This window comes from Helianthus annuus, chromosome 16 (genome assembly GCF_002127325.2).
Source record: "Helianthus annuus cultivar XRQ/B chromosome 16, HanXRQr2.0-SUNRISE, whole genome shotgun sequence".
Lineage (NCBI taxonomy): Eukaryota > Viridiplantae > Streptophyta > Magnoliopsida > Asterales > Asteraceae > Helianthus > Helianthus annuus.
Genome location: NC_035448.2, coordinates 141,830,494 through 141,842,336, shown reverse-complemented (window position 1 = coordinate 141,842,336; position 11,843 = coordinate 141,830,494). Strand labels below are relative to the sequence as shown.

At 37.1% G+C, this 11,843-nt stretch overlaps 1 protein-coding gene across 1 annotated transcript; it reads right to left on the bottom strand.

Annotated features, from left to right (window-relative positions):
* Window positions 1-2,973: 2,973 nt before the first annotated feature.
* On the bottom strand, window positions 2,974-4,077 carry LOC110919720 (INO80 complex subunit D). Its single transcript, XM_022163980.1, has 2 exons — window positions 3,677-4,077; window positions 2,974-3,241 (listed from the first exon to the last, which is right to left on the bottom strand). The coding sequence occupies exons 1-2, from the start codon at window positions 4,075-4,077 to the stop codon at window positions 2,974-2,976; spliced, it is 669 nt and encodes a 222-aa protein (XP_022019672.1).
* Between the last annotated feature and the right edge of the window lie 7,766 nt (window positions 4,078-11,843).

Here is an 11,843-nt window from a genome sequence, read left to right as displayed (position 1 = left end):
TGTAACACCTTAAAACTTGAACTTTTAATTTGATAGTATGTTTTCTTGTATAGGGGTGAAATGTACTAAGTTATTTAATTTAGTTAAAAACATAAGGATTAAGTATGAATGGAAATGGAGGTATTGGTTGTAAATAACCAAAAGCTTAAAAATTAGAGGGTTACTGAAATGACAAGTGGAAAACTCTATAAAAATTCAGCATTTTTATATGTGTGTGTATATGTGTCGACACACGTGAGAAAGAGGGAGGAGACTCTCAAACAATCCTTAAATCTAAAAATTGGATAGTGAATTTGAAGGCAAATACATACATGTTGGACAAATTCAAGTCATCTAGTAGTAACAATCATGAGGTATGTTTTAATTTCTATTTGATGATGACTTGACTAGAAAAGTGTTGAATGATGAGGATATTGTATGAATTCTAGTTTTGCGAATTGATGTAGTATTTGTGTTTGGAATCACTAGATTAGTAAGTATATGGGTGTAATTGGAGCAATTCTTAAATTTGAATGAAGATTGTTAAATGGTATGAAGTGGGTTTTCAATATAGGGAATCCAGTTAGGAGTACTTTTGGCTAAAATTGTTAATTAAGCTTGAATGTATTCTATGTTAATGATTATGGAATGAATGGTACTTATTTAGTAAGAAAATGGTGTATGATGCTTTGAGTTAGGAAGGTTAGCATGAATTACTTGTACATTGTGCCTTACATGTTGTATGCACACCAAGTTTGATGAAATGCATAGATGGAATTGTATACATATAAGGGGTGAAAATGTGTGGAATGTGATAATGATGAAACTGATAGTAGATTAGCATAAGGAATGTGTTTTAGATGGAATACATGTGAGAATTTAGTTTGACGACTGATGCAGACATGGATTAATTGCTTGATTGTGATTAAGAAATGTATGCATTAGGAGATTATACATATATGTATGCAACTAAGTGATCACATATTTGTATGTGTTCTACAATATGAAATGCATATGGTGTGGTGGTCATGTTAGTATGCTTAATAGTTGACTTTCTAAAAAGTCAACGAATGTAAGAATGATATCGAGGCTTTCTAACACGAATGTAATATTTGGTAGATTATGTGGTGTATGTTAGATTAATATGTGTTATAGATTATGATATGTGGGATTGTGTGGGTTTGAGATGATATGATTGTAAATCTATGCCTTGTGCTTGTTAGAATTCGACTAACGAAAGTCAATGTAAGATATGAGTTGAAAATGATTGTTTTTATGGTTGTGCTTGAATGCTAATAATGTGGTAAACATGATGATATGAAAGAATATGAATCATGTCAAGATAGACAAATGCATGGAAGGCTAAAGGGCAGAGGAGGCAAGGAAGCTAACATGAACATGGGGCTTGAGGTAAGTGATTCCCGAACTCAATTTATTGTTATGCATTGAAGTTTTGTATGCAATAGGAAATGCAATCATGAAAGGGTGGATAGGTAATAGTAGTACCAAGCTGGGTAATGTCGTAGTGGGTTAATTGTGGTTTAGCTATGAATGGAACCATGGTAGAAGAAAACGGGTCAAAAACTAGAAAGTAGTATGGAATTTTGGATGTTGGGGTATGGGGATTAGTGTTAAGATGATTTGAGGGGCTTAGAAAGTAGTGTAATAAGATGTGGAATTTTAACTTGTCACACCCCAACCGATGGCGAAAACATCAGAGCGGGACAAAATAGATTGCTCGAGACTTCACAACTTGCTAAATGTGACAATAATTAATTAAACTCAAATTTCAGTAATAACTAAATGGTACATTGTCTTGCAATAAAGAAACATCACGAAATACAAATACGACAAAAGAAGTTTAACATTTAAAGTAGTGCGTTTCTAAATCCAATCCTATTAGATTCTTGAACGTCATAGCATTAACTTCCTGCAATATATATTAAAATAATTGTCAACACATAAAGCATTGGTGAAAAAGTTGTCATCAATCCTACATGGCATAAAAATATAGTTAAGGCATACAAACATAACATAACTAGCATGCATCAAATATAGGTTAAACCAATTGTATCTACAAAGTTGCATATTTTGTCACCAAAGCGAACAAAACCATGATTGAATGACTTAACATAGACCCTTCCTAAAGAGAGTGTGCTACTCCTATAGCGCTATACATGTTAAGGTTAGCTCATGACATTAGTAACAAATATTTGTGCAAAAAATGCTTCTAGCATGTATGTGTCCTAATAATATCATTTAAGCATGTATAAACGAATTGATTGATTTGAATAATATGATTGATATTGTGATTTTGATAAAACTGTACATATTGCACCCAAAAGTGTATACAATGTAAAATGAGATCATGTAAACTCACGGTTTGCAGTGAAATGAAGGTGTGGGATGCTTGGTTATATAGTGGTTGATTAGGGTTAGTGTTTTAATGAAGATGGAAGGTGATTGGAGGTGAATGGAGGTGGAAAAGGATGAAATCCGGTTGGCCAAAACAATATTCTACGGATTAAGGCTCATCGCGTCACGCGGCGAGGGAGTCCTTGAGGATCTCGCGACGCGGTGTCCCAAATTTACAAAACTTGTTGATTTTTGTCAAGTTTGGCCCATGTACTTGTATTTGATATTAGTTTGTGTTATAAACTTGCATTTTAGCATGTTTCCAAGTATAGGAAGTGAACGTAAGTATGTGATAGTTTTCGTGCATGCAAGAATGATAATTTGAACGTATGATAAGCCTCGATTTTGCATATAAACATGTATTTAATGATGCCTTTAATAACAAATAAGTATGGATGTAACACGTGCATATAAAATATGAATTTCCATTATGATCGAAGTCTCGGATTACAAGATTGGGACGAAGTACGAATACAAACTTCCTAAAAATAGAAACATGAAAAATACTGAACGTTACATAACCCTTGTTTCCGCATATGGTTTCTCTTTATTGTGACCGATGGATTGTTCTCATATAAACTAGATGCTAATCTCTTCCTCTTTAATTTCAAGATATTCTTGCATTTCTTTTTCAGCAATCCTTCGGCTAATCTGAATTTGGCGAACAGATTCCGCAATTAAGATATGAAATTTTGGAGCAACCTTATTTGTCGATGATACATTTAAACCTGCTTTCTTTAAAGCCCTTGTAACATGCTTTTCCGCCTTCTGGTAATGACCGGGACACAGAGGTGGAACAGTGCATTTAAGAACAGTTTTCCCACAAATTATTGGTCCTGCTTGTAAGCTGATGAAGAAAATAAATATAAATGTATATGTTCTAACCATTAAAACATTTATTAAACATGTTTCCAAAGTGCCTAAACAATAGGGATAACTTATAAGTTGGTCACTTGTTGGCATATTTATGCATAAAAAATAATGACAATGAAAACCTGGAAATAATAAACATCTAGCATGGAGATAAAGCACCAAAATTTAAAACTTGGAGAATACTCAAAAAGCATTTACATTATTTATTACTAATCACTTGGGAGGTAAAAATTTAAAAATTGTTGTAAATGTTTCTTGATGTGGTTTCTCCTGAATAATGAAACAAGTATATCCATATCAATTTAGAGGCCATATTTTTGTTTAACCTTTAATATATTAGATATGAGAATAATCATCAACATGGAAAACATTATGTCATTTGTTATAGCAAAGAAGAAATAAAAGATACCTTTGGACAACGTAATTGCACCTCATGTATAGTGTCTGTTTAGAATCAGAGAGTATATGAGCATGACAAAACTTGGTTAACGCCATGGCTTTGTTTTTACATCCACGAATAGCACACCAACTAAACTCCAACTCAAAATTACCATCATCAACATCATTGTCATCGTCATTCGTTTCTGTAACCGGACTCTTCCCGTAGGACCAATAATACCTTCTGTACTTGCGCTTGAGCTCGTCCATCATGCACCAGTAATGATCTTTGTAAACCCTGCCCAACTGCTTCAATCTTCGACATCGTCGTTTCACTACTTCTTCACGACCCAACACCGGCAGAACCACATCTTCATCAACCTCCGCAGCACTACCCATGGAGGTGATGGAATCAGGCATTTGATTATTCATTGGAGATAGACTTCATGTCATGATTTGATTTTTCGGACCCTTTTAAGGTAAAACCATCAAGGTTTAAAAAATGGCAAAAGGTAGTTGTCGAGGTAGGTAGATGTGTAATTATATAATGTATTCGGACACTTTTCAGATCATTACATAAATGGTAATGATTTTAATTTGAAATATTTCATATCAAATATCTCTTTCTTGTAGCCGACTCTCCTAGATTTAAAAATGTCTCATCATTATTTTCATTTGATATCAAACTAAAAACGTTAACTTAAATACTAAATAAAATACTACCTACTAATAGAAAATAGAAAAAAAATAATTATCAATTACTATTTATTACTAAAAAATCAAATCATTAATAAATAAGATATTACTAAATATAAAAACAAATACCTACAAATTTTGAGTTTCTATTCATCACTAAATATAAAAACAAATACCTACAAATTTTGAGTTACTATTCATCACAACTTTGTAATGTGTCTCATCATTATTTTTATTTGATATCAAACTAAAAAAAATTAACTTAAATGCTAAATAAAATACTACCTACTAATAGAAAATAGAAAAAATAATAATTATAAATTACTATTTATTACTAAAAAATCAAATCATTAATAAATAAAATATTACTAAATATAAAAACAAATACCTACAAATTTTGAGTTACTGTTCATCACAACTTTGTAATCATATGTATAATATAATTCATGGAATTTAGGTATGCAAGACTTCATGTCATGATTTGATATTTCGGAGCCTTTTAAGGTAAAACCATCAAGGTTTAAAAAATGGCAAAAGGTGGTTGTAAGGGTAGGTAGATGTGTAATTATATAATGTAATCAGACACTTTTCAGATCACTACACAAATGGTAATGATTATAACTTGAAATACTTCATATCAAATATCTCTTTCTTGTAGCCGACTCTCCTATAATAAAAAATGTCTCGTCATTATTTTTATTTCATTTTAAACTAAAAAAAGGTTAACTTAAATGCTAAATAAAATACTACCTATCAATAGAAAATAGAAAAACAAATATCTACTATTTATTTTAAAAAATCAAATCATTAATAAATAAAATATTACTAAACATAAAAACAAATACCTAGAAATTTTGAGTTACTAATCATCACAACTTTGTAATCATATGTATATAATTCATGGAATTTAGGTATGCAAAAGAAAGCATTAATTTGGCATGCAGACGGGGTTACAAAGGTGGTTGAGGCTGGCGAAACTCTTTCAGGTAATCACAATACTCTATTTTATTATATTTTTACTAGTCATTAATTATGCATCTTATTTTAAGATCTCAACATGAGTTCTTAACATTTATAGCTGACGAACTCATACAATGATGTTATAAAATTAGTATGCAAAAGTGGTGCAATACTTTTATAACAACAAATATTGAATCATAATATATTTTGATAATGAAAATCAATTTTCTTTAATCAAATCATCACTTTACGCTATTTATCCCGATGATCTTTGTTGTTATTTACATTTATAGATGATTACTTCGAATCAAGAATGCCTATTGTGATCAAGCAAATTACACAAGGAGGAGTACGGTAGTCGATGATTTTAAATCGGGTTTTTGGGGGCTCAAATACAATGGAAGATGATGCATTAGTTGCTACGTGATTTATTTGCCCAGTTCAAACATGTATTATTAATCAACATTGACAATTTTTATGTATTCTCTAACATGTAAATTTAACTAAGGTGATTTAGATCTATAACATCATTCGACTTTTTAATAACATTATAACCTATAGTTTATCTGTTATGGGTCATTTTCTAAGCATACATATCCTGACCAATATCCTGCCTTTGTTTGTTTATTTGTGACCAGGATGCTGGAAGAGGATATTGCTAACATCTTGGGTGATATCCTGAGGTTTTTTAATTAACCACGTGCAGGTTAAAGGCTGAGGCTTACTAACGGTCAAGAGGACTTCTTCTCCTCAGGACTCGGACGAGTTTGTTGAAGAAGAGACGTTGAGCCCGAAAGACCAGGTCTACAACGTTCGATGAAGGAATATTCGGTGGATCCCGCAAGTTTAGGATAGTTTGTTAATTTATCTTTACTATAAATAGATGTGGCGGATCAGTTTAAGGCACACACTCTTTTCGCTAACACTCTTGTACACTCTTGCTCTCTAGATTACTGCAATCACCACACTTGTACCCAATTCACGTTGTAACACTTAGTCGATCCGCACCACATCCTGCACTGTATCCTGATATTTGAAGCAATAGAAGAACAAGGCAGCTGCGATTGTCAGCTCCCGAGGTTTTACGCCGGCGATCTAGATTGATCAAGGGCTTTCCTCGTACATCTCGTGTCATTTACTTTACTTTTTTGCTCATTATTTGATCGCAGATACGACTCTATATCCTGAGCCGTATCCCCAAACTGTTTTTACAAATAACTCAATTGACATATTTTTGAACACATTCTCTTAGCACACTACCTCACTTAACTAATTTGATCACTTAATTGCTTCGGTAATTTTTGACCAAAACAATTTGGCGCCCACCGTGGGGCAAGTGGTGCTCTCTTTACTAAAAATTTTTGTCAAATCGCTAATCAGTTTTCTATTTTCAAAACTTTTTGCCACATTGTCCATAATGGCCTCAAGATCAAACATGAGTTCCTCTACTGTGTCTGCTATGACTTCTGCTACTACTGGTTCGGTGCTTCCACCACCTCCTCCAAGGATGCCAGCCTCTTCACGACCTCAGGATATTATCCCTACCCGCAGTGTTCAGGAATCTGCTCCCGTTCTAGCTTCTAATGATGAAATTCTTACTTTATTTGGAAGTGTGCAGGAACAAATGAGGCAGCAACAGGAAACAAACCAAATGCTTTTAAGGGAAATACAACTCCTGAAGTCTGGCTCGAGCAGATCTGCTGAGGATAATGTCACTCCATTACACCCCAGAGCATTGAACTTTAGTTCAGCTGTGTATACTGAGGATAACAGGGGGAATATTGTGCCCAGTCTTCCTCAGAATCATACTCCTAAGATACCCTCCTCGGTCAGGATGTCAACCCTGAGGAGCTCAGGATATGCTTCAGGATATGGGCAAAATCCTCCAACGGGTAACGTGTCAAATAATAATAATACTCATGCTACTAACAATAGTGGATCTTTGCAGGATACAGGTGTGACATCAGCACTTACTAGGGAACTTCAAAAGTTGAAGGACATGATATCCAGTGTACCTGGGGTGGTCCAGCCGATCCCGGAAGTGTCCCAAGACAGCCATAAGATATCTCGTTTTGCACATCCTATCTGTGATGCTGAGATCCCAAAGAGATTTCAAACCCCCAACATGAAGCTCTACGACGGAACTACGGATCCTGAGGAGCATATTGCTCAGTATAGGGAAAGAATGGAGATTAACCCTATCCCTCCGGAGCTCAACGAAGCGTGCTTGTGCAAGGGATTTGGTTCTACTCTAACAGGATCAGCCTTAAAATGGCTGTTAAACGTTCCTCCTCACTCAATTACTTCGTTTGCTCATTTGGTTAATTTATTTAACAGTCAATTTTCTTGTAGTCGGAGTTTTGAAAAACTAACCAGTGATCTCTACAGGATAACTCAAGGACCTCAGAATCCTTGAGGGATTATGTGAACAAGTTCAGTCGAGAATCCTTGGATATCCCGCATCTTGATGTTGCAACAGCTGTGCAAGCTTTTAAGATGGGGTTACAAAAAGATTCTCAGTTTTATCAGGATCTTGTAATGAATCCCTGCAGGAATCTCGACGAAGCTCGTAACAGGGCTTTGAGATATATCCGTTTGGAAGATGATAAGAAGATGCAAGAGAGAATGAATTCTACCTCAACCTACGAATCAACCAACAGGAAATCAGAATCCTCATATAAGCCATATCGCTCCAAGCCATATGGCAGAAATGATAACAAGAGAGTGAATGCTGTTGAAGACGAGGATCCTGAAGAATATCCTGAATTATCTGAATATTGTTTTTTTGTTAATATACCTGAACTAATGTATGCTATGCAGGGTCTGGGAGATAAAGCCAGGTGGCCTCGGAAGAATCAACAAAAAGCTGATTGGAAGGATAAATCCAAATGGTGCGCCTTCCATGAGGATTTCGGACATGTTACGGAAGATTGCATTGCCTTGAGGAAGGAAATAAGCTACCTTCTCAGCAAAGGATATCTGAAGGACTTGCTAGGAAGGAAGAAAAATAAAGGGCAGGATCCCGAGAAGGATCCTGAAAGAGCACCCTCACCTCCTGCGGATGCCAAGATAATCAACTTCATTTCGGGAGGATCCGACATTTGTGGGACTTCGTATTCGGCGGCAAAGAGACATGCAAAAGAAGCTAAGGCTGAGAGGGGAGACAAACCTGTCAAGATGACTACCCTCACAACTGACAAAATGATCACGTTTGACGCTGACGACAGGGATACTGTCCAGGATCCTCATCATGATGCTCTGGTAATAACGTTATATGTGGATAACCATTTTGTACGCAGGATACTGGTTGATAATGGCAGCTCCGTCAACATAATCCAACTAGAAACTCTGAAGAGAATGAATGTATCTCCGATGGATATCACTTCAAAGTCTACCGTGCTTGTTGGGTTCAGTGGAGAGGCTAGAAACACAGTGGGAGAGATAAAATTGCCAGTATACGTTGAAGGAGTCAACTCGATACAACGTTTCTGTGTGATGGATTCTCTATCCTGCTATAACATCATACTGGGGAGACCATGGATTCATGATATGAAGGCCGTACCATCAACATATCACCAATGCATCAAGATCTCTACCCCTTGGAGAGTTGTCAAAGTCGATAGTGATCAACAAGAGGCGAAAGAATGCAACTCATCCTCAATGAAATCCTCGACCAAACCGAATCCAGCATAGCAATTAAAGATGGGCCCAGGATATCATGGAGAATTCGGAGCAGGATGTGAAGAAAGTTATCCTGGACCAGGATAATCCTGATATCTCGGTGCTCGTAGGAACCAATATCCCTCAGGATATTGAAGAACAATTAACTAACTTTCTGAAATGCAGGATGTCAACGTTCGCATGGAAGCATGAGGATATGACAGGTATATCCAAAGATATTATCACTCACAAGCTTGGAATTGACAGGTCATACAAGCCTGTACAACAAAAGAGCAGGAAATTCGCCCCTGAACGAAATACAATTATCCAAGAGGAAGTTGAAAGATTATTGAAGTCCAGGATGATTAGGGAAGTCAAATTCCCTAGATGGTTAGTGTTTTGGTCAAAAATCACACAAGGATAATGCAGCCAAACTCTCTGTTAACGGGGAATGATGCTTGTAATGATGAATAAAGAAAAGGATCACTTATATGTAAACTGCACAAGTGATACAAAGATTTATACGAGGAAAAAGCCCTTGATCAATGAATGATCTCCGGCATAAAAAACCTCGGGTGATGGAAACTACCAATCACCAAACTTCAATATAATAAACAATGTTTACAACTTCGGATGGTAACGAGCTGAGTACAAGGATCACTATGGTGTAGTATGCTAGAGCGTGTAAGAAATGTGTTGTCTTTTCCAAATGCTCGAGAGTGCCCTTTATATAAGTGTGTGTGGTTGAATTTAGGTAAGTCACCTAACTACTAGCTCGTTACCCCTTTAGAAACAGAAGTAAATTTAGCCTAACTAATTGCCCGTAATTTGTGCTAAGTTTCCATATTCTCCACAACGTCTATTTCTGGTTATGCATGTGCGAAATTAGCGTGAAAGATTCCTTAATAACGTTGCGAAGACCAGGTCCAGCTCGTAATTCCTGCAAAACAACATTAAATTCAAAGAGAACAATCGTTAGTATGAGGATCCTTAGGATGATCCATTGTCCTGATCTTGAAGTTCTTCTGAGGATCACCATCTGCCACGGAAACAAGGATCATTATTAGGATATTAGGTAAGGATCACAGGTCATTAAAAATCCTGCCCTAACAATTGCCCCCAAAATATAAGGAGTAATTATATAATATTAACGAGTTATATTTTGCTGATCTTATCTGTAACTAACTCAACATATTTATAGCCGTTGTGAACGAACTATCCGTTGCAATCCTGACGTCACGGAGGTGACAGCCCTGCACAAATCATGATTATAAATAGAGATAGGGATAGGATCGTTTGCATTTAAAATCAAGAACTTCTCCCTTTATAACCGCAACCAGAGGATTGGACAGGTATTCCCCTTCATCTTCTCTCTTGCTTGCTCTGTTTTTCTTTTCGTATCTATTTCGTTCAAAATGTTGCTCCGGAATTCTCCTACCAAGGATCTTCAGAAGGAAAGCCCCTTCAAGAGCCAAGGGATCATCACAGACTCTGCTAAAGAACGCTGCATCTTCACTGATCCCCAAATTGACAGGGTTCGGTGCTGTTTTCCCGCAAATACTGTGTTCAAACCCTATGATCCTTCTGCCCTGAGCGATCACACTTCTGATTCGTGGGTTGCTTTCCCTGTGACCCCGTTTGCCATAGGTTACACGTATCCCTTTCCGGCCTTCACCCAAGCCTTCTTCTCTTTGACCGGCATATCTTACATTCAGGCCATGCCGATGATCTGGAGGGTTTTGTATACCCTTGAGAGGATCATCGAGCAAGAGGGGATAGACCTAGGTATGGCCGAGTTAGGTGAGCTGTACGATCTGACCACCTTTGGTTCCCATCGTTATCTGTTCAAACGTAAACCTGGGGAGGAGCATCCGATCTTCAAGGCTACCAAGAATGATACTAACTGGAAGCGGCGGTTCTTTTTTGTGAGGAGAGATACCATCCCTGATGGGAAGGATTTACCCAAGAAGTGGACTACCCACAGTAGGATAGAGGATCCTGGAAGGATCACCGTAGAGCTTATCCTTTAGCATAAGGGTCACTGACACTCTTTTGTTTTCTTGTTGTGCAGCTATATCCGTTTCACATCTTAGGTTGACTCCTGCTGCAAAAGAGAGACTCTTGGCCTTTAAGAAGCTTGATCCTGAAATAAGAACTTTCCAGATTACCACCCAGGATTCTCAGGAAGTATCCTCTGCTTCTGTCACAATGTCAAGTAAGTATCCTTATTTAAAGAGTAATTCTATACGGGAATTCAAATTAAGTTAAAATACTTATCTTATTTTGGTTGTGTAGGTGCTGGAAAATCCACCAAGTCAGCTTCGAAGTTCAGCATCACCGATCTTACTAATGTCAAATCCTCAAGGAAGAAGACTCCTGCTAGCCCAAGTGCTTCTATCCCCAAGGCACCTATCAGGGGAAAGGGAGGCAAGAAGAGAAAGGCCTCTGAAGCTGAGGATTTGCAAGGTCTGCCCCTGCTCCGCCAACAGTGTCTGGATTACTTCAACGAGGTAAGGATCACTGTCCCTGCTTGTGTATCCTGCTAGTTTTGAGGATTACTTGTTTCTGATGTTATTCCTTGTCTTCCTTGTAGAAATTTGCTGAGATAGAGACATATGTTGGCCACGTTGAGGATCAGGATCGCCAGATTGCTGACCTTCAACAGGTTGGTGTGTTGAAGGATCTCAAGATAGCTGATCTTGAGAAGGAGCTTCAGGCCACCAAGGGGGAAGCCGCCAAGATGCTGATCAACTTCGACTATGAGAAGCACGAGATCACCCAGGATGCCAAGGTCTCTGCCGCGATAGCTATGTACAAGATCCAGCTGCAAATGGCCATGGAAGCTCAGGATCCTGCTTTTGACAAGAGCACCTGGGATGTCG

What these genes read in the sequence shown, in the direction of transcription:
- LOC110919720 (XM_022163980.1), bottom strand. Translation starts at nt 4,077, where the DNA reads ATGAATAATCAAATGCCTGATTCCATCACCTCCATGGGTAGTGCTGCG. An exon ending in TGCAATTACGTTGTCCAAAG is followed by an intron (nt 3,242 to 3,676) that starts GTATCTTTTATT and finishes TTTCTTCATCAG; the next exon opens with CTTACAAGCAGGACCAATAA.